The following is a 23866-nucleotide window of genomic DNA, read 5'->3' on the forward strand; positions in this document are numbered from 1 at the left end:
ATGAAATTGTGCCTAGCATTAAGGTTATTCTATACTGAAATTTGCACAGTACTTACATTTTTCCAAATAAATTTTTGCTTTAAATGTTTGTCTGCTGCATCAGTTTCTAGAGCAAAAGAGCAGCATTTCTTTGTTCAAGCTTTCTTTTTCCAAGAAGTTAAGTGCTACAGAAAAATTCATCTGTTCTTATAGCAACAAATCAACTAATGGATCAATAAAATCAGTGAAGCGGTTTAGGATTAGCAAGACAATCAAATGACATCAAATTCTGCAGAGGAACCTCTTTATGAAACTGCATAACAGTGTATGGTACAGTCTCAGATGCAAAGACTGCTCTCACCTAATATTGCTTTTTTTTTTTTAACTGCTTTTCATGGTAATTTTTATATTTAGAACTTTCCATTTCTTTTCATGTGCCTTGGACAGTGTTATATACCTACAAAGGAATAACACATTACCACATCACATCTTCAGTTCATATTAAAATTACTCTGGCAGTTTCCATAACCAAAAATGTGATACTTGCACTGCCTCTGCAGTATGTCATTTAACATTATCTTATCTGAAAATGTGAAGGTGAAAATTGCTATGATGTTGGAATAATGGAATAATTATAATGGATTATATTCCATCATTTTTTCACACCTCAATCTATGGGCATTAAAAATGCTTGAGATTGATGTTCAAAATAGATGTTAAATTTAATGTGATTTTCAAATGACATTTAGAAATGTACAATATATGACACTTGTAGAGAATATTGCTCATGCAGCTAGGCATGGAAATACAGCAAGACATCAGAAAAGAAGTTAGATTTAAAATGTTGTGTGCTTTTAACACATCAGGTTTAAAAGGGCAGACTGTTTTTTTCCCCATGATTAAATTTGTCCCTCTCCCCATCACATTAAAAAAATTAAATACAGTGTGGCCACTTAAAATTAAAAACAGGTGCAATAAATTGTTCATTACAGTGTCATCTTAATGTTTAAATAGTTAAACATAAAAAAACTGAGACACATGAATCAAAGCTAAGGCTAGTGGTTGGGGTCGCTGTTCCTCTGCCAGGCCGTCTGGTCCGTACACTGAAATCTGTAGCGCAGAAACCTCACACGCGGCTTCATGTGAAAGTCAGCAGGTATCTTCCAGTTCCACATTTTCTGCACCTTTCAGGAGGACAGAATCCAATTTTAGCTGATCTGCTTTATTCATGATCGTTTTTCTTAGTAATTTTGTCCACAAGCTGAGAGAGAGCTGCACTGCCTAAAACAACGGTTTATATAACTGTTTTAACATCTACATCTTACCTCACTCTAACGTACCATGGCAGTGTCCAGCTGGGGCTACTGTGTTTTCCCAGTCATGAAAATAATCCATCTTTAAGCTGATTAGTTGTACATGTTTTTATAAGCCATATGTCTAATACAGAGTGTAACATATACAATATTCTACTTAGTTGAACAGATAAAAACCCTTAGTATCATGATAGGAAACTTTGAGACCCACCTTCAGGACCCTGACCAGATGTGTGGTACTGTTCACCTGCTGAAACTGGACAGAACAAGCAAAACCAGCAAGAGAAAAGAGCTATTGAGCATCTGTTTATAGATGTATTTAACCTGATTTTCAAATAATATACAGAAAGACAATTCTGAAACGTAAAACAAAATGAATTGTGCAACAATATAACAATCCAAAATAGAAGGTAAAATAAAAATATTGTGGAAAAAAGGTGTGTAGGCCTGATCTGAAGGAGGTAATGTATGACTACAAAGAGACACAGCTGCCAAACAATCAGGAAAAGTTACAACAGATATTTCATGAAGAATCTACACGGGGTAGGACACGGGGGCAGATCATTACAACTCAGAGACTTCAAAAGTTATTCAGAGGTTATGAAAGAGGTTGGAGGAAGTTATGAAGGCAAATGGTGGCATATGCCTAAGCTATTAGAGGATATGTGCAACACATTCAGAAAGGCAAGTGTAAACTTTTTAACTGATCAGCCATAACATTAAAACCACTGACCGGTGTTGTGAGTAACGTTATTTATATAACATTATATATTAAGGGGTGGGATATATTAGGCAGCAAGTGAAGAGTCAGTTCTCAAAGTTGTTGCGTTGGATGCAGGAAAAATGGGCAAGCGTAAGGATCTGAGCGACTTTGACAAGGACCAAATTGAGATGGCTAGATGATGGTCAGAGCATCTCCAAAACTGCAGGTCTTGTGGGGTGTTCCCGGTATGCAGTGTTTAGTACCTACCAAAAGTGGTCCAAGGAAGGACAACCGGTGAACCAGTGACAGGGTCATGGGCATCCAGTCCGTCTGGTCCGATCCCACAGAAGAGCTACTGTAGCACAAACTGCTGAAAATGTTAATGCTGCTCTGATAGAAAGGAGTCAGAACACACAGCTCAGCTTGCTGTGTATGGAGCTGCGTAGCTGCAGAGCGGTCAGAGAGCCCATGCTGACCCTGTCCACCACCACAAGCTCCTACAATGGACAAGTGAGAATCAGAACTGGGCCATGGAGCAATGGAAGAAGGTGGACTGGTCTGATGAATCACTTTTTCTTTTACATCATGTGGATGGCCGGGTGTGTGTGCGTTGCACTATGGGAAGAAGGCAAGCCGGTGGAGGCAGTGTGATGCTCTGGGCAATGTTCTGCTGAGAAACCTCGGGTCCTGGCATTCACGTGGATGTTACTTTGACACGGACCACCTACCTAAACATTGTTGTAGACCAAGTACACACCTTCATGACAACAGTATTCCCTAATGGCAGTGGCTCCCTGCCACACTGCAGAAACTGTTCAGGAATGGTTTGAGGAACATGACAAAGAGTTCAAGGTGTTGACTTGGCCTCCAATTCCCCAGATCTCAATCCGATCAAGCATCTGTGGGATGTGCTGGACAAACAAGTCCGATCCATGGAGGATCCACCTCGCAACTTACAGGACTTTAAGGATCTACTGCTAACGTCTTGGTGCCAGAAACCACCCACACCTTCAGAGGTCTTGTGGAGTCCATGCTTTGAGAGGGATCAGAGCTGTTTTGGTGGCACAGGGGGACCTACACAATATTAGGCAGGTGGTTTTAATATTATGGCTGATCGGTGTATATTTTTCCCCACTAATAATATCTCGATGTTTACATTTTTGATAATAATTGAACATCTTTGAACCCTAACTGCTAAAATGAAATGTGTTTGCCTTCATCATTTTGTACTCAACTGTCTGTGAAAATGTACCCTTAATAACACATCACTAAAGCTTCTGTAGTGCCAAAGCCATTATAAACAGGTGAATTTATCTTCTAAATGCAAGCTTTGAGGTTCTCTGTTGTAGGTTGGTGAAAAGGGTTCACCCCAGGCAGGGCTTTTAGGCCTTTAACCATGTGATCTGATAAATGAAATAAAGGAGATACTGTTGAGTGCAACAGATTAAATCAAGTGAAGATATCTTGAATGTAGTCAAATGTATCTAATATGTCCTATTAAAAGATTACAATAAACCAAATATAAGATTATTAAACCAATTTCTTGACATTTTTATTCATTTCAAGCTAGAAATGTTCTTGTTCTGTTGGCAGATAACTTTGCTTCTTTCTAGAAATAAATGCTTAAAATTACCAAAATTAACAGACAATAGAACAAGACTATTTCAGCATAATTTAAATTTAATTTAAATTGTCTACAAATAGGCTTGCATATGAAATACTAGATAAATATGAATATATTCAAGATATTTTCACTTGCTAAGATGTCATTTTTTGCAGTGAAAGACTTTGGTTTCTGCCAAATTTGAATTTGTTCCTTCTTGAATTGAACTGGAAATCCTTACATAGATTCATACAGTTAAAGAAGTGAACATGCAGTGAAACCTTCAGATCATGGTCCACCCACATGTACCAAACTGTATGGAAACAAAATCTCTCCTAAATATCTAACTACAGTATGTTGTACATGAATTACATGAATTTCCTTAAAGGCTGATACTCCCTCACTAGATTAACTCCAGTTAAGAAATTGTTATCAGAAAGTTCAGAACATGTCGGATAAGTTTTTAGAAGGTTTTGTAACATTACGAAAATAACATACCTGCAATTTTTTTAAAAACATGATTTTTCCATTCCAAGCTAGACAAAAATAAATATTACAGAAATGTTTGCGTTAATGTTCCTACAACTAAAAATGTTGTGTAAAATTGTACAGTAAAAACCTGACAGATTGAACCAAATGTTTCTACAACCACAGCATTCAGAGCAGGTTCTGGTGTGAGGGCTCATGTGAGCACATGTTTTCTTCCAAAACACATGAAACCACATCACATAAGTAACATGCATCCAGTCTAGATGAGGACAATTACTTTTCAGCTGCTAACTTCCATTAGGCTTACCAGCTGGTTGTGTCTGTTCCGTAGCACCAGGCTGGCCTGTTGATGAGTGAAAATTAGTAACAGCAGAGTGCCTTTTATAATTACTTATACTCAATATAGCATTTTATATTTTCTGAGCTGAAATCTTTTCTTTAAATACTTTTTAAAAAACATGAACAAACACTTACTTAGACCCCTGAGAGTCCCTTGAGGTTCAGCTACAGCTGGAAAACAAATCACAAATTTAAAAGCCTGTAATGTTTAACTTTACATTCATGCTATGCTCAAACAGCGTCTTAGAGACGAACCAACCTGTTCCCGTAGCATCTGTCTGTGAGGAGACTCCAACTGGATCCCCTGTGACTGAATAGAGTGTTATTGCCACCATGAATGAGCTAACCATTTCACTGACACCTGTATGGTGTTTGCTTTTAAACTTCACTTACCTATGAGCTCTGTCTGAACCATGCTACTATGTGTCTGTGAGGCATCTAAAAAGTGGTTTTGATAACACCTTATCAATTGCAAGAAGATTCTTACTGTCACTAACCTTTTTGTCTGTAATAAATATGTTTGAAAAGGTCAGTGGAATATTGTTCAGTGTATAAAGCTAACTCACCTGTAAATCCAGCCCTAGTATCAATCACAGAATCTGCGTTGAGAAGGACAATCTAATTATGAAATAGTAGCATAGGGGAGTGAATAGATCCATTATTCATCATGCTGAAAGTACATTGATTACCTGTATGATTTGAGATTGCTTCAGTCACACCAGTGCTTTCATACCCTGTGTAAGATTACTTTTATTAGTTATTGAAATGACTTTGTGATGTTCATGCTTTGTGACAGTAGACAACAACTAATTTGTATCTATTATTTATTTAACAGTGACCTTCTCACCCCAGGATGTGGGATTGTTTTTTTTTAGGCGCCACCATTATTCAATCTCCAGGATTATCTGAGTTTTAAGGATTATTTCATGACCTGGACAATAAAAGCAATAGTGAATCCAATCTTGTGGGATTAGTTCTCTTTGAATAATGCTGACGAGCTCCACTCAGCTTTCTGTCTCTACAGATACAGCTTTAACCCTTTACTGAAAGGGTTATATACTTATATACACAAGATTATATAAATGTTGCTCATCTTTTGTTCAGGACTGACCAAGAAACTGCCCAAAGAGCTTAAATCAATTCAGAACTGGGATGGGTGTTTCTGATAAACAGGAAACAATAAGCAAGAAAAAAAACCTGTGAGCCTTTACACTGTTAGTGGATAAAGATGAAATATTTCTTCATTAAATCATGCCCAAATATAAACCAAGAAGCATGAAGTGAGTGGCCAAGAACAAATAAGTGAACATTGTAGACCAAAAGCTTGGAACTACAAAACATATTGGAAACTAAACATAAAACTTTAGGTTTTTTCATGAGATAAAGAACACATTATGCTTATTAACATACAAGAAGAGGGCTTTTGAAGTCTACAGTATGCTTGTACAATATTACCGGCCCTACACAATTTTACGTTGCCATGATTGTATATCCATATCCAATCCAGTGATGTTTATCACTGATTATGTTATGCATTTTTTGCAGGAGCTCCACAAAAAAACTCAAAAATATGCCTAAAGAGCAAAGAGCAGTCTTTTTCTCCCCAATAAAATGAGAGATGAGCCAATCGACGTACGAATCTGGAATGATCTGAGCAGGTGCTACAGACACTTCCTAGAAGCTCCGCCCCCTTGCTCATGAGGTCTCACTTTCTGTCATGGTAAATGGAGAATGTTTTGAGTTTATTAAGTTTATTAAGAGTATGTCTGACTTACATAACACTAGATAAGTATATAGTTTAAAATTGGCTTACTATATTTATTAGGGATGCCACTAAAAAATTTCAGAATGGCTCGTTCAGTTTTCAGCAAAAAGGGTTGGTACAGTTCCTGACTACATATTGTTACTGAACTCTATTCTACTCACCTTAAAACTGAAATACTGGAAATGCTTTTTTTAGGCTCTGGATGATTAAACTGTTTATTGAAATATTTTGTAATAGAAAATTGCAATCAGGGAAAAATGAGTATCACTCAAGCTTACTGAGGGGACCAGACCACTTTCCACAGTTACACCTCGTGTCAATAAACGTTTGGCCTGTAGTGCATGTGAGGAAATGTCTAGTCAGCAAATACAAACCTAATGTATCTGGTGGTCTAGAACTGTAGATAGCATCACTCATGACTGAAACATAATAGCAGACAGTACCAATATTAAAAGTGTGCTTCAGTAGTTTTGCTTATACTTTGGCATTAGTTTGCATCCCATGCGCATAATCTTTAGCTTACTTGTAATGTCAATCTGTCTGTGTCCATTGGTCACTGGTTCACCTTCTAAACCTGCTAAACCATAACTCAATCATTTAATGCATTCTAAACTCCACAATTAAGTCTTTTAATACTTTTGATATAGCCTATGCTGTTTCCTAGATGAAATGTAAAATATAATACCTGTCACGTCCGTTTGCATTCCCACACCTGCAGCATTTGATGTGACTGCAGCTTCCGCTTTGAGCAGAAAAATTGTTCAAACTTCAAATTGAGATTTATCTTTAGTAATAACTTCTAGAGGTAGTATTGTACTACAATCTATGGGTTAAGGGCTAAACTATACCAACTATATGACCTCAGCAATATTTAGCAGACTTACAGGGGATTTTGGTGACAGGGCTAATGGTGGGGTCCTTAACATCCAGGGTTTCTGCTGAAAAAGCAATGAAAAAATCTGATCTCAGATCTCCAGCTGTTACTCAGATTCTTATTACAGATTTAAGCCTTAGTTAAGACTATTTGGTATATAAAAGGTGTAAGAGGGGCACATTTATACTGGTGGGTTACTGAAATAGTGCTATGGAAAAAAGTGTCCATCACCATGTTGTTTCCTCTGCTTTTGAACTCACCTGCGTCTGTGTTTGTGATGAGTCCATGGTGTTCACCTGCTGAGATGAGAGTTATGCCAATTAAATGGAAGGTCACACTTTTTTTATTATTTATTATTTATTATTTTTTATTTCAGTTAAATATTGAAATATTTATTTGGTGTTATAGAGCTTCAGGCTATGTAACTCCTGATTTATTTTGTATGTAATATACTGTATGTGTAATATATATTACATACATTATTACTATATATATTATTATTATATAAAATAAAATAAAAAGTCATGTGTGTTCTGTAGCAATAAAAATGTACTACATTTAGAAATTTCTTTTAACAAATATATAAACATCTCTCTGTGATGATAAAATATTAAATAATCTCTTTGGTTGTCTTTAAACTTGTGACTACGTTTTGGTCTGAAGCGCTATTTTTAGGTTACATACTTGTGTAAAGGTGGATGCCGGTCCCAGAAGGATCACCTGTAAAATGCATTACAACAGACCTGGCTTTGTACTATCTCTTTTTTCCAAATGTTCATTATGGATTTGCTGATATGATTTTTTTGTTGATACCTTTGTGTATGTCTGTAACTGGTCTGAGACGGCCATTGCCTGCAAGACATGAGAGAATGACAAAAAAAAATTTTAAACAAATATTTTGCTCAGTGACCTTACATTATTAAATATTTAACTTCGGTTAATCCAGCATTAGATCCTGCTTGGATCATATCTTACCATTTATATTAGGTGAATCAGCACCACTGTTATCAGCACCCTCTGAGGACCAGAAGCAGTAGAATTAGCTATGTCAAACCTAATCACTATGGCTTAGTCATTAAAGGTAGGCTTTACATTCCATTACAATGACTGAATGAATGAATGACTGAATGACTGAATGACTGAATGACTGAATAAATGAATGACTGAATAAATGAATGACTGAATGAATGAATAAATGAATGAATGAATGAATGAATGAATGAATGAATGAATGAATGAATGAATGAGTTTTGTTTATTTGGGTTTTTTTTTTATTCCACCTTCCTACATCCCTAAACAAAAACATCTGGATTGCTGCTGTTCACTTGGTGTTGAGAATTAGCATAAATCTGCCACATTGGCTGTTTTAAGGTTTTACCTCTCATATCTCCTGGGGAGTTATACTGAGCACCATTGTCAGAGGTCACTGAAAACATATAATCGCATAATGAAACCGATGAAAGTCAACAGCCAATACTTAAATTTAATCATGTTTTATTACATTTTGTGTATATCTGAGCAATATGTTTACCACTGGCGGAAGCAACTGGCCCCTTTGCTGCAGAGTGAGGAGCTGAATGAAGTGGGTGTAAGAATGGAAGATTTAATTACACATTATTACAACGTAAGAATATTTTGAACATTCAGGGTTTAGTTTCCCAAAAGCATTGTATGGCTAAGAGCATCTTAACTAGTAGAGAGGATGTTCAGTGTGATATTCACTCTACCATTTAACAATGATCTTTGTGATGCTTTTGGGAAAACGAAGCCCAGAACACTATACAAACATCACAAGTAACATGATGAGTGTTTGTGTCATTCTTACAAGCTCATGGACTTATTATTATCTTATTTGGATTCTCAATATTACAAGCTTAAAAAAGCATTTTTGCTCTTGGAGTAAGCCATGAGAGAAAAAGCCATTACCTGGTTGAGCTGAACTGATAATGGCTGGCAGTCCAGGATCTAGTCCAGCTCCTGCAAGAGAACTACCAATGAGAAACAAGGCAACCCAAATCTGATTCACTGCTTTCCTTAGGAAAGAACAACAGCTAACCTGCAAGTTTATTTTGTTGTGCACAAAGGGACACTAACCTGTTGACTCTACCTGAAAAGCAAGTCCCATGTGATCTGCTGAGATAGCATCATTGATTAGACATGTGGGCATAACGTCTGAGGGAGCTTCGGTGAGGTCTGAAGGCATACCTATAGTGTCGGTGTAGGGATCTGGAGCAAAGCTGTCCCCCATGCCACCTGCACAGAGATACCATGAGTGGGTTTCAGGAAGTGGAGGTACAAAGGTTTACATACAGCTCTCAGTAGGAGCAAAAGTGATACTCACCCATTAAACCAATAAGGAAGTCATGGCTGGAATGGTCTATAATACCTATACAGTTAATAGACACAAAGAGCATAGTCAGCATCTGAAAGATCTCTTGTTGGTGAAATTCACGCTGTTACATAAGGTCTGTGAAAAATCCAGTGTCTTTAGCTCAATTGTTACAATATGCATTCTGCAAGAAAACTCTACAGAGGTTTCCATTCAAGAATTTCAAGAGAACTCACACGCATTTTTGCGACAACAATACCTGAGCTGCATAACCAGAGTAAGGACCAAAGTCCTCAACCATTTACGTACCTGTAATTTCCAGATTGGAACCAAATGAGTCAAAACCACCTGGCAAATAAAACTTGTTACTTGGAGCTTGTCCTCAATTTTTCTTCAATCTGAGATAATTGCAAACACAGCTATACTATATCCCCGAGAAAATATTAACTGGAAGCACGTTTGAACATGCTTACCTGTCGAGTCTATTTGAGTCGTGCCCTCCATGAAATTATTCATGCCTGTGTAAGAATCATCCAGTGAGGAAGTCTCTCCACTATTTAATCATGCTTAGTCCAGTATCACAAACAAATAGTTCTTTGTGAAAACAATCTTGTAAGAAAGTCATTAGAAAATGAATGCCTGAGTTCTGAACATATATGACAAAACTGGAAATCAAATGTTTATAAACAAACAAACAAATAAATAAACAAATAAATTGCAGATCTTCTGTAAAATCTTGAAGATCTTGAATGTTCCCACCTGGGTGTCCTGTCTCTTGTCCATTAATGAGTTGTTTGTGTCCATTACCTGTGGTAGTAAACCTTAATCACAACTGGTGCTTTGGCCTTGTGGCTAAAATGATTTTTTTTTTATAAAACAGAATTATTATACATAATACATACATTATACCTAACCTCATACTCACCATTGGTCTCAGTCTCTGGTTTCTCTAATAATGACTCTGAGCCTAAATTTGCATAAATAACATGTGCATGTTTTAATCGTAATGTTTAATCAATTTGCATGTTTTAATCATAATGTCAGTGTAAATAGTAGAAGAACAGGTCTTTGATTCTGTGCTGTTTTCACACTGTATGACCTTACCTGGAGCTTCAATCTGTGATCCAATATGAACTGTCTGGCTCTCACCTAAAGCAAGAAAACTGTTTTACAGGATTGTTCTTACTATCCGCTTTGAGTAGTAGAGCAAAAAAAGGAAAATGGCAAGAACTAATTCAGTGTAATTTTGGGTTCTATATTCTACATACCATTGTCACCATTTTCATGTGTAGATCCATCTGTAGTTGCTGCTTCTGACCACACACACACACACACACACACACACACACACACACACACATTCAGAAAGAAAACTTAATGGATGGCCTCTAGGACTAAAGTGAGCGAGAGAATGTCAGCATGGTTCATCATACCCTCTGTTTGTGACTGGACTTCAGAGGAAACAAAAGCTGAACCACTTGTCTGTTCTGATGTCATCAGACTTGACACATGGCTTGAAGACACTTGGCCTGATGACACATGGCTCAGTGATACTTGGCTTGGTGACCCTAATGAACAAACAAGATCGGCTAATATCACATTAAGGTACAAAAAACCTGGATAAATCAATCTACTATATTAATGTGTATGTCACATGCAACATACAATTAGATAAATACTATGAGAAACAGTGTCTGAGTAAGCAGTATCAGCTCCACCTTCAAAACACAAAACTCAGTAGTGGGCTTAATTAAGATTTAAAACAAAATTCTTAATAATTCTTAATTTAAAAAAAAGACATTACCAGGGACTTTGGACCCTGAGCTCCCATGACCAGCCACACTTAAAACTGCACCTAAAATAACAGCCTTACTTAGTGTCACATTACAAAATACAACTACCACTTCCCATTACTTAATACTAAAATTAATGTGTCTCTACAAAAATATAATAAGTATTTCACCTGTGTCTCTACTTTCAAGAAAAGCTAGCTAATTCGCATCAATGTCCATTCATTAATTAACTTTAATTTACTTTGCATTTCACATTTCTGGCATGTTTTATACCACTATGAAGGTAATCTGATGCAAACTCCAGCACAGATGTACACTTATTTTGTTTACTCTTAAGATGATGACCATGTGCGATAGAGCTAGTTAACTACCTGCAGAAAATGTTTCTGATGTGTGGACACCTCTTTGCCCAGAGGGACTTCAGATAAGGTGAGTGCACTATTTGGGTCAGTTTGGGAAGCCTACCAAATCAACATCAGAGTGCATTACCTTGAGAACTTGAGGGCAAGGCTTGAGAGTCTCTTCCGTTACTTCCTGTAACCACGTGAAGATATGGTAAGGCAACATGTATGTCTGTTAAACATTTCCTTGTAGATGGTTAAATAAAACTAACAAAACATCAGTCTATGGCTGACATAAGATGTCTTTCATTACCATCAGTACCAGCTGCTGTTGCTGAAGAGCCACTTGGTGCTGTAACACAGCAAGACATGAACTGTTGTTTGAATAGAATATGTGCCATTTAAATTGCAATTCTACACTACAGATTTACAAATTTACACTGCAGGACATATTATAAGTACATATCATAAGATTTATATCATGCATAACTGTTAAATATCTAACACTTGATGAGGCCACAAAATAGAACATGAGCACTATAATTATAATATAGCCAAGGAGATTTAACTGAAAATGAACTACCCAAGAAACTCCTATATTTAAACCTCTTATGTTTGTTTCATACAGGACTGGTCACCATAAATCCTCATTTGGCTGTTTTACTAAAGAATTTCATTAGCTTATCTTTGATTGGTTGGAGTGTAACTTACAGCCAAGGTTTGTCTGTACAGCAACAGCTCCATTCACTTTGTGACCTAGGAAATAACAAGATGTTGTCTCTTACACTCCATTTCCCTGAAAGCTAAAAGTACATTTTAAAAGACATGGGGTCACTGAGTTTCTATGAGACTCACTCAGGACCTTTTTGTCACTGAATACATGAGAAAATTGGGCTAATGGACTTGTTTCTTAGGTTAACGAATAGTGTTTACTCTCCTTACCATTTGGAGGTTCGCCCACCGGAGAAGTGCCAGGTAGAACAGTCACACCTTGAAGAGAACGAACCCTTCATTGCAGGCAAGGTTACAGTCCACTGAAATCCCTCTCAGCACACTCTTAACCATATGTAACTCAAAGCTTCCTTTGAGACAGACGTGTAAACCTCACCAGACTAATTTCAGTTTTCTGCATCCACGAATACACCAGGTAATATGCAGACTGTCCTTTAGCTTTTGGCATAGTTTTCCACATACCTGAGCCCTAACCAGATTAAAGAATGATTGACTTTGCCCACTCGGCAGTAAAGGAAGCTTAAGCTGTGCCCACTGAGCTGCTTTTCACAGGTGAGGGGGTTTAGTGTTCTCCCAAATCCCAAAGAGATCTGTCCCCAAAGCTAAAAAGAGGATTAGCATCATCTTACCAGGGCCCTTGGGCACCATTGTGGCTTGCTGGGCTCCAGCTCCTGTTGAGAAAAAATCCAGAGAAACAAGAAACATATCCTTGAGGTTCCGCAAGATCAAATCTTGTTCGAGCAGTTGGTTTGGTTCTGGTTGGGTCAGTAAGCACAGGACAATGCCACTCTGTCTGACTTACAAGACCTTGTGCATTTTGTGTAAAGACAAAAAAGCAAACCTATGTAATTATGTATTTTGAAGTGTATTATGAGTGTTTATATGGTGCTTATAACTGGTTTTATGTTTATTATGCTCATTTTAGATATAATACTCAAAACGTCTCACCTTCACCAACACACAAAATCGTTTTTAAAATAGGTTTATGTGTGAAATATCAATCCCTGCCTTAAGTGTTCTTCGATTATCATGGTAAAACTTTACTATGAGGTCCACAAATATGAAACATAGTGATAATTAACTAATGTTTTAATAATGATGAATTAAAACATGCACTAATCCTTAGTGTACCAGGAAATAGTGAAGTGCATATATTAACAGCCTTTGAGTCCTAAGACTAGCTATTAATAATGGTAATAATTATAAATAGATGTAAATATTAATATATTGATAACTTATTCTACTAATCAATACCATTTGTGCAGTATTAATATTTTACATTATAAACATCATTAATTATCTTTATGTACACAATGTGGATTAACTCAAACTAGACTTTTTAAGTAACTTGGGACAATTTGCAATTTGAAGTTAACATCACCAAGAAGTTGCTGATCAATATCAACTCATTTCATTGGAGCGATGTTATAAAAGCAAGCGAGGTTTTATTCCACACGGCACACAGTAGGACTGTGATCTACAAATAAGAGCAGTTCCTTAGGCTGACTTAGAGTTATGTGTAGAACTGATTTTGCATTTATAATCTACCCCGATAGTTTAGAAATAGAGTGCAGGAAAAAAATATATATAAAAGGATCTTAAATGGCCAAAACTTATATTATAGCCTATAACTTGGGTTACTACACTATCTGCAAACACACACTTCATGATGTAAATTCTTTATTAATCCTGTGTCATTATATTAATTAACAGAATGAGTTAACATGGTGTTAATACCTAATTATTACCATTATTATTGGCTAGTCATATAACTCAGATATGCATAATGTATATGTTTCATTATGATGAGTGCATGCATTAATTCATCATCAAGTGTTAGTTAAATATTAATATATCACTTATTTGTGGGCCTTATAGTAAAATGGTACCATTATTTTTCATCTTGTCATCATTATTAGGTTTCAGCACGCAAAAGATACTATGGATACAAAGCCAAGGTGTAAGGTTGGCCTATTAAACCATGGGTGAAATTTTTAATTTTGGTGGTAAGTTGCTAACTTGTCACCCACCCTTCATATGTTGACCTTTGGAGTCATCATCATCTGAAAAGAAAGGGGAGATGGATACAGTTTATAACAACTGTTCACAAGTCTTTCACTTTTCCGCTGATTTCTTCTTCAGTTTACGCATTCTTCTTGATTCACTCTTTCTATACATAACTTGTTTATTTAAAGTAGTAAAAAAGTGTTCCAAGCCCATGCTCGTCTCATAGCATTATTACATACAAATTTTGTATGGTGTTGTTTTAATTCTTGTTAAAATATTTAGGATGTTTTTCTTTTTTATCTTTATAAGGTAAAGTGGATTAAAACCACATTTTTGGATGTTATATAAGTTCAGTTTCGTAACTGAGAGATGACTGTGTGCAGATGTCAGTCACAGTTTCGTCCTTAATATTATTGCTATGTTTATTGTTGTAGCTACATCTGCACTAATTATTTTCACTTTATATTGACATACATGTGTGAGGACAGGATTGTTTGTGACTTTATATAAATTTTTTGCATGAAAGGCCAGTTTCCCAATTTCCAAATTGTTTGTTTGCTGAACTGAGTGTGGATGCTCATCACCAAAAGTGGATCTTTATTTCCTACCCTCTTCTTCCTCCGAGAGCTCTTCCTCACCCTCCTCTGCTTCAAAATCATTTTCCTCTGGGTCTTTGTCTGGAAAGGGATTCATGGATAACATTTTAAATAATTTAATTTTCTTGGATGGGATCTTGAGAATGGACATAGGATTAGCTATGAAAAACATGATACATCATCATACCTTCAACTGGAGCAGCTGAAACTGCTGTTGCCAGAAAGACAAATGCTACTGAGGCAATTAAAATATTTCTGTAAAAGTAAAACATCTTATGTAGGATATCATGTAAAAATCTGTACAGAACAATGTTCTTACCCATAAAGCATCTCTGCAGAGATATGTACTGTTTCAAATTCAGATAAATTATTCTATCACATCTATCACATGTACTGTATGTCTGAAAGCTTACATGCTATTTCAATATGCAGAGAGTAAGAATAAATGTGTGAAATCGATATAACAAGAGAACAAATTAAGAGGCCACATATCCTCAAGTCGTATTTTATGACTATACATGTGACCATATCTGATTTAAAACCCAATATTTTTTTAAATATCAAAATAGCTTCAAAACACATCAACCACAGCATACCAGATTCTGAATCACATCAGCATGCAATATTTTATTCTGCGGTTCATAGCTATATGTTATACATAACCAGTAACCTTGCTAAACACTATAACTCTCTATTTGAGGCATCATACAGCATTATCACTTGCTTATCTATTTTTTTGTTGATTTGGTGCTAAGCATTAACATTGAGAGAAATATTTATCAATGTATTTATCATTGACTTACCGTGACAACATCTTTAGTATAGGTCTAAGTGGGAAACTCAAGAACAGACATAGAGCAAGAAGCACACAGGTTTTTGACTTCCCTATGCTTCAGTGGGCACAAATATTTGTTTTATACCCTCCCATCCCCCATCTTGGTAAGGGGCAGGACTTTATTTCTAACCCCAGCCCTTATCAGTCAAGCTACTCCCACTATTTGTGCATGAATGATCAAACAATAAAAAATATTTGATGACATTTGGGACAAACATTACATTTCCCCCACATAGGCCTATGAATTATTTTTTGTTTTGTACTACAGCGTAAAAAAATGGCAGAGTAATGGAAGTCTTCCTTTTGTTTACTTTCCTGAAAACTCTTAACATGTACAGTATGTACAATATGTACAGTAGCTCTAATGTGGATGAGATGGATGAGGTTGGAGAGCTCTACTAGTCGAGACAGAGCACAGCCCTTCTTCAGATAAAGTATCACCTCTCTCTTTCTCTCTCTCCCTTTCTCTCTCTCTCTCTCTCTCTCGCTCTCGCTCTCTCACTCTCTCTCAGATCCTACTGAAACACTGTCACTGTATAGTTGGAACAGAGTGACATCTGGAAGTTGTACAATGAATGGATTGGAGAAAATGCGCCTGTCCCAGTTAGGTGACCTTGTTAGCAAGGCTTGCTGATTGAAGAACTTAAATTGCTGATTATCCAATTGCTGCCTTCTGTTGTGTTGTGTTAAATCCTAGACTTTGCCTGGACTCATTCTCTTTTTCATCCTTTGTGCTTGTACTGGTCAGCTGACAATTCTTATATAAAAATCTGTGGACCAAATGGCTGAATAAGTCAGGAGTAGCACTACTACAAAGGTCTTAAAGATACATGAGGGACATGTATTTTTATACATGAGGGACATCTATCCATATGCATTAACAGTATCAGTGCCTGTGTAAGTTTAAGAGGCTTAATGCATTAACGTGCTTTACTGTTACTGAATACCTGCTGCCTTGGAGGAAGATTGCATTCCCGTTCCGCTTGCCAGTTGTCATCAGTAACAGACAAGCCTTCTGCTTTAGAATGTAATTAATGAGAGCAGGCTCCCATACTTATTCATTTAATAAACTCTCTATGATGAGCCACATTACTTTAAACAGGCTCTCATTGTTCCATTCTGAAATGTAATACTCAATATTGTTTTACATGTTTGTGTTATGAGTAGAATATGCCATTTTCATACTCAACCTTTTCCACACTGATTCTTTATCAATTTGCTGTGAACTGACTAAAGCCTGACTGAGAGGTTTCTTGTCACCACAGTTGTTGTTCTGAACCTCCATGCACAAGCTGCCTTTAGAGTAAACTGTTCCTTTGGAAATGAGAGCCCCTATCTGCCCCACAAGATTAAATGACCAGGTTCACAGGTGAGGATGTATAGAAAGGCTACATTATTACATGCACAAGGGGTCTGCTGGTCATCTTGCCAAGATTTCTCTTAGCCAGATTTGTGTTCTATGCCTCTCCGGCTTCCTGCAGGCCTGCCTGCTCCAGGACAATAGCCCTCTGTAATGTGATGAAACCATAGCAGCTATGGAGCCTATCTTGGGTGATGAGATTAGATCCAGAATCCTTGGTGCTGGTTCCATCCAGTTTGGCTGAGGTTAGGGGTCAGCCACTGAGGTTATGTCTTTGCTGTTCACAGAGAGTTTGGTGTGCCATGTTGACAGAAGTAGGGGGACAAGAGATGTGTTACTGGGAATTCACAGACTTGGCAAATACTTAAATCGCACAACAAGGTCCACAAGTACTTTACTATTAGGTTTACACGCTAAAGTACAACATGCTGGGAGTAAGAGACACTGAATGAAGAAAATCCACATTGGCACACATTTTTTTCTCATGCGTGCAGACTCTTTCCTCCGTTCTTGTGTTTCAACACCATCTCAAGCTCTGTTATAGACATTCTTTTATCTTGGTGGTCAGGAGACAGCTCTACTCCTCCTGAAGGGGCTGTTTTGTTTAGAAACAAGATCTCCCTGAAATTATGGGACGAGTGGTGTTTGAGTCCCCAGACTATTCTTTAATTAATCACTCTGGGAGGAATCCAATCTGCTATATTGCTGGACTGAGGGGATAAGTGTGGGCAGACTACAGGTGGACATTACGATTAATCAGAGTATCAGCTTGATTTCCTGCTTCCTCCATCACATCACACATGAACTCTCAGTGCCTTTATTAAAGTGTCAAAGCTTGCCTCAGTGTAACAGTATAACAGTCCACATTAAATGTGCTTTGCTGAAAAGGAAAACATTCTGCACAGTTCTGCAGCTCATATAAGAAATTAATTATATGAACTCAATATAATATTACACAATATTGTATATTAATTCTATACAATACAATATTATATAAACAAACATATGTGATGGGTTTTGTAATACTTTCTGTGGTTAAACTATCAGTAGTACTTGATTCAATTAAATCCAATTTTATTTGTATGGCATTTTAACAATAGACATTGTCACAGAGCAGCTTTGCAGAAATCTGGATGTAATTGGCCTGATCATAAGGACAATCATAAAACACTGCTTGGGCTGTACATGCTTAGAAAAAAGGGTTACATTTTGTGCCATAAAGGGTTCTTGCTCTTGTTCTGTCTCTGTCTTATACAGAGACACCAGAGGGTCTACCTTTCATTCTAAGCAGAACCCCATTTAGGGACCTGAAAACCATGTACTAAAAACCATATACTAAAACCATATACCCACTGAGCAACCTTTTTTTTCTGAGAATATAGTTTGTGCTGTCATGTAATTTTCCTGATATTGAAAAGAGCAGTGGTGACAGTAAGCTTGCCATTTTATGAAACTATTAATAGCACTGTTACCTTATTTATCCCATAATTTAAATCCCAAGATTTAGTTATACAAATGCTCTGTCCAGAAGGGGCTAAATTTTCAATACATGCAAAAAATCCCTGTGAACTAAGCATCACTGAGTGTGACTGAGAACCTGTATGTAAGGTAAAGGTAAACCTTTTCTCACAGATATCAGTCCCAAGACCAGAGCAGACACTGAAAACCTTTTACACCGTAACTTAAAGTGTAATATTTCAGAAAAGTTTCTCGTGGCCTTCCTTGCCTTTTTGACTCTTTGGGAAAGTGGGTCGCTGTAGGCTGGGGCATGTAATACGTTTCCAGAGGGTCAGGCTTCACTGGCTGTCTACATTTGGAAATTTACTTTAGTTCTTCAGTGGGCTCTCTGTACGTCTCTGGTTGTGGTGAGATGGCTGGCCACTTGTACTGACTGAGAAATGAGTCTTGCTTAGGCTGGCAGGGCATAGGCTCTTTGTTTCTGAGCTGTTTAGTGACTTTTGTCTGAGGTACTCCTCCTTCCTCCTCCACCTCTCCCTCCTGCTTTGCCAAGCACCGGGCTTGGACCACCAAGTTTAGTTGATATGTAATGTGAGTCAGAGGCCCCTGCTCTGAGGACCATTTAGAGGCACACGTGGAAACGAATTTCACTGAGAAGGGGTCAAATGATCTCGCCTGCTGGGTGACTTCAAGATAAAAAAATAAGAGTTCTTAGATAATACTCTTTTTTGCTCTTCTTGAACCTGCTGAAACATGACCCAGCTTTAAGATTATTTTTGTGATCTGATAGCATTCACCTTCAACTGCAGGCAGGTGGACCCCACTTGAGCAAGTGTTTATCAAATTCACTCATGGGTGACCGGTTACAAGGTAAGCCCACTCAGACAAGAGCAGGCCTGTATAGCAGACTTGTAAAAAGCAGTTATGATGTTCCTGTTTGTCATGCTTCTTTTTGTGCAAACAGTAAGTCAAGTAATATTGGAAAGCCATCGTTCAAAGTAAAAATAAAAAGACATGAATCTACAACTGTTATAAATAAATTATATTTTATATTATATTATATTATATACATATATATATATATATATATATAAAACACAGATCAGCTATAACATTAAAACCACCTGCCTAATATTGTGTAGGTCCCCCTGTGCCACCAAAACAGCTCTGATCCCTCTCAAAGCATGGACTCCACAAGACCTCTGAAGGTGTGGGTGGTTTCTGGCACCAAGACGTTAGCAGCAGATCCTTAAAGTCCTGTAAGTTGCGAGGTGGGGCCTCCATGGATCGGACTTGTTTGTCCAGCACGTCCCACAGATGCTTGATCGGATTGAGATCTGGAGATTTGGAGGCCAAGTCAACACCTTGAACTCTTTGTCATGTTCCTCAAACCATTCCTGAACAGTTTCTGCAGTGTGGCAGGGAGCCACTGCCATTAGGGAATACTGTTGTCATGAAGGTGTGTACTTGGTCTACAACAATGTTTAGGTAGGTGGTACGTGTCAAAGTAACATCCACATGAATGCCAGGACCCGAGGTTTCCTAGCAGAACATTGTCCAGAGCATCACACTGCCTCCACCGGCTTGCCTTCTTCCCATAGTGCAACGCACACACACCCGGCCATCCACATGATGTAAAAGAAAAAGTGATTCATCAGACCAGTCCACCTTCTTCCATTGCTCCATGGCCCAGTTCTGATTCTCACTTGCCCATTGTAGGAGCTTGTGGTGGTGGACAGGGTCAGCATGACTCCTTTCTATCAGAGCAGCATTAACTTTTTCAGCAGTTTGTGCTACAGTAGCTCTTCTGTGGGATCGGACCAGACGGACTAGCCTTCACTCCCCACGTGCATCAGTGAGCCTTGGATGCCCATGACCCTGTCACTGGTTCACCAGTTGTCCTTCCTTGGACCACTTTTGGTAGGTACTAAACACTGCATACCGGGAACACCCCACAAGACCTGCAGTTTTGGAGATGCTCTGACCATCATCTAGCCATCTCAATTTGGTCCTTGTCAAAGTCGCTCAGATCCTTATGCTTGCCCATTTTTCCTGCATCAACTCTGAGAACTGTTCACTTGCTGCCTAATATATCCCACCCCTTGACAGGTGCCATTGTAAAGAGATAATCAATGTTATTCACTTCACCTGTCAGTGGTTTTAATATTATGGCTGATCAGTATACATATATATAGAGAGAGATATATAGGTAGGTAGATAGATAGATAGATAGATAGATAGATAGATAGATAGATAGATAGATATAGATACATATATATACAGGGCTGAGTCTGCAGCAATTCTGAGAGAGTTACAGTGTCCACACTAAGAGATGTAGTATAATCTGGAGGAGGTGTATAATATTGTCCAACTTGTTTTAGAGCAATATTATCAATGTTGCAGTAAATATCTCATTATGATATAATAGCAATTATTCAGCTACATTAATTGTATCTGAATACCATTTTTTTCTATTTCTCTATCAGTATAAGTTATTATAATTATAATTATTCAACAATTCATTATATGTTTAATACAAATATGAGGTTAAGTTTATGCCCAACTACTGGGTGTAGGAGCTGTTTTGGAGCATCCTCTAGTGATATTTTCTGATTCTTTCCAACTGAAAAATTCAGCTAATCTGTGTGTGTATGTGTGCGTGTGCGGTAGTGTAGTTGCACACGCGTGGGTTGCATTTCATTGCTCCTGTACAGGGAGACCCTACTGGAACTTTTCACACTCAAACTTTTCACACGTTTGCTGCACTTTAACAACGGTCCCTAATGTTTAAGCAACTTAGAAACCGCTACTCGGAGTGAGAAAATATTTAACTAACTCCTAATCAGACTTGATTCAATAGGTGTGGTTGGTTCACCTTTTGATATTGCATTTAAAACATGTAGTTTTACAATAGCTTGGCCTTTCATGCGATGTTGATAAGAAAGACCAGAATGACTGAATATGAAACTAACTTTACTGCAGTAAAAGAAATATGATACATAGCTCACACAACACACTGTGATACGGCTTGGTAACAGACAGCAATGTGGCCCATCAACCAAAAGCCATGATAAAGTGAGTCCAAATAAAATCCCTCAAAGACTTTAAGAAGTCCGTCTTCCTTATTTTTTTTTTTTTACTTTTTGTGCTCCAGTAAGGCATTTTCTGTTATCCAACATTATGGCAAATAGCTAGCTAATATAAAAAGCCCACATGACTGCACCTATGTGCTCATAATCATAACCCTCCTATTATCAAAACCTAAACCAATAAAAAAAAAAAAAACAAATATGACCAACATACATCTAAACAAATCAAAACACAACAAAGTATTTTACTTGAAATTAGTGAAATTATTAAACAAATCAGTGGCAAAATTTCATTGTCACCATTCTGATAACCTAAAGAAAACCTAAAAATTTATTCACTGTTTTTCATTAGTTTGCCCCTGTTTGCCCCTGGGCGCACTTTGGGCAAGGCCAGTGCATGTGTGCGTCCCTGGTAAAGATGTTGCAGTGAAATTTAATGTTAATGTAGATAAAGGGTGGGAATGTATTGAGTGAGTGGTATTCCATCAGCAAGATTATTACTTTTCAGTAACATTTTATTTGAAGGGTGCCTTCACAGCACATTTATAAAGTCGTTAATAACATCCTGTAGAATATATGTAAGATTTATGTGAGGATTTTTAGGTGACATTAATGTTTTATGTAATTTTTTACTAACTGCAAATTTGGGAAGCTTTGAGGATCTTCTCTGAAGTGTCTACTCTGTCCTCTTACCTTTTAACGTGTTTATAGTATCTGGATTGTGTAAATGTAGAACTGGGATGTTCCTCAACCAACGTGCCAGTATTCCAATTGCATTCAAAAGCACCTAACTGACTAACAGTCTACCCATAAAATTCATAAGCTTAAAAAGTCTTTAAAATATGTTTCTCATATTGTTACCTATTTTTAGTGAGGAAAATATTATGAGCAGAAATTATAATAAAGAAAACTTAGAGTACAACTACTGATCTGACATGTGTCTGTGTGCATGTGTCTGTGTGCATGTGTCTGTGTGCATGTGTCTGTGTGCATGTGTCTCTGCTCATATATCTCTGTGCATGTGTCTGTGTTCATGTCTCTGTGCATGTGGCTCTGTGCCCGTGTGTCTCTGGCGCGCATGTGTCTCTGTGCCCCCATCTCTATGCATGTGTCTGTGCACATGGCTCTGTGCATGTGTCTGTGTGCATGTGACTCTGTGCATGTGTCTGTGTGCATGTGTCTCTGTTCATATATCTCTGCGCATGTGACTCTGTGCATGTGACTCTGTGCATGTGACTCTGTGCCCGTGTCTGTATGCATGTGTCTGTGTGCATGTGTCTCTGTTCATATATCTCTGCGCATGTGTCTCTGTGCATGTGTCTCTGTGCCCGTGTCTGTATGCATGTGTCTGTGTGCATGTGTCTCTATTCATATATCTCTGTGCATGTGTCTGTGTGCATGTGTCTCTGTTCATATATCTCTGCGCATGTGTCTCTGTGCATGTGACTCTGTGCATGTGGCTCTGTGTCCGTGTCTGTATGCATGTGTCTGTGTGCATGTGTCTCTGTTCATATATCTGTGGGCATGTGACTCTGTGCATGTGGCTCTGTGCATGTGTCTCTGTTCATATATCTCTGTGCATGTGTCTCTGTTCATATATCTCTGTGCATGTGTCTCTGTTCGTATATCTCTGTGCATGTGTCTGTGCACACGTGTCTGTGCATGTGTCTGTGTGCTTGTGTGTCTGTGCATGTGTCTCTGCTCCTATACCTCTGTGCATGTGTCTGTGCAGACCTCTCTGCTCCTATATCTCTGTGCATGTGTCTGTGCTCACGTGTGTCTGTGCATGTGTCTGTGCTCACGTGTGTCTGTGTGCATGTCTCTGTGCCTGTGTCTCTGTGCCTTTGTCTGTATGCATGTGTCTGTGTGCTTGTGTGTCTGTGCATGCGTCTCTGCTCCTATATCTCTGTGCATGTGTCTGTGCCCATGTCTCTGTGCATGTGGCTCTGTGCATGTGTCTGTGCGCCCATGTGTCTCTGGTGCGCATGTGTCTCTGTGCCCGCGTCTCTATGCATGTGTCTGTGTGCATGTGTCTGTGTGCATGTGTCTGTGTTCATGTGTCTCTGTGCATGTGGCTCTGTACATGTCTGTGCCTGTGTATCTGTGCACTTGTGCGTCTGTGCATGTGGCTCTGTGCATATATCTCTGTACATTTGTCTGTGTGCATGTGGCTCTGTACACGTGTCTCTGTGTGTGTGTGTCTCTGTTGTCTGTGTGTGTGTGTCTCTGTTGGCATTTCCATGAAAAAACATGATCTGAAC

General features: G+C 37.9%; 1 protein-coding gene across 14 annotated transcripts; it reads right to left on the reverse strand.

Annotated features, from left to right (window-relative positions):
* Nucleotides 1-32: 32 nt before the first annotated feature.
* si:ch211-80h18.1 (uncharacterized protein LOC555593 homolog) lies at nt 33-15743 on the reverse strand. 14 transcript variants are annotated; one of them, XM_026929472.3, is made up of 39 exons: nt 15667-15743; nt 15051-15118; nt 14876-14944; nt 14291-14323; nt 12890-12931; nt 12471-12518; nt 12240-12284; nt 11842-11880; nt 11677-11721; nt 11199-11249; nt 10828-10962; nt 10663-10707; nt 10499-10543; nt 10320-10361; nt 10154-10201; nt 9868-9912; nt 9704-9742; nt 9407-9451; nt 9271-9318; nt 9160-9195; nt 8992-9042; nt 8597-8638; nt 8444-8491; nt 8041-8082; nt 7879-7917; nt 7750-7785; nt 7326-7364; nt 7076-7129; nt 6877-6933; nt 6715-6768; nt 6566-6610; nt 5116-5160; nt 4993-5025; nt 4820-4864; nt 4686-4736; nt 4562-4597; nt 4395-4430; nt 1504-1548; nt 36-1163 (listed from the first exon to the last, which is right to left on the reverse strand). In XM_026929472.3, the coding sequence occupies exons 1-39, from the start codon at nt 15675-15677 to the stop codon at nt 1129-1131; spliced, it is 1812 nt and encodes a 603-aa protein (XP_026785273.1). In that variant the 5' UTR covers nt 15678-15743; the 3' UTR covers nt 36-1128. The 14 variants fall into 14 exon arrangements, with proteins under 14 accessions (XP_034154245.1, XP_053084317.1, XP_026785269.1 ...); XM_026929471.3 differs by having other exon boundaries at nt 9160-9198; XM_034298354.2 differs by having other exon boundaries at nt 33-1163; nt 7076-7126; nt 7326-7361; nt 9160-9318.
* Nucleotides 15744-23866: the final 8123 nt, after the last annotated feature.

This window comes from Pangasianodon hypophthalmus, chromosome 23 (genome assembly GCF_027358585.1).
Source record: "Pangasianodon hypophthalmus isolate fPanHyp1 chromosome 23, fPanHyp1.pri, whole genome shotgun sequence".
In the NCBI taxonomy this organism is placed as follows: domain Eukaryota; kingdom Metazoa; phylum Chordata; class Actinopteri; order Siluriformes; family Pangasiidae; genus Pangasianodon; species Pangasianodon hypophthalmus.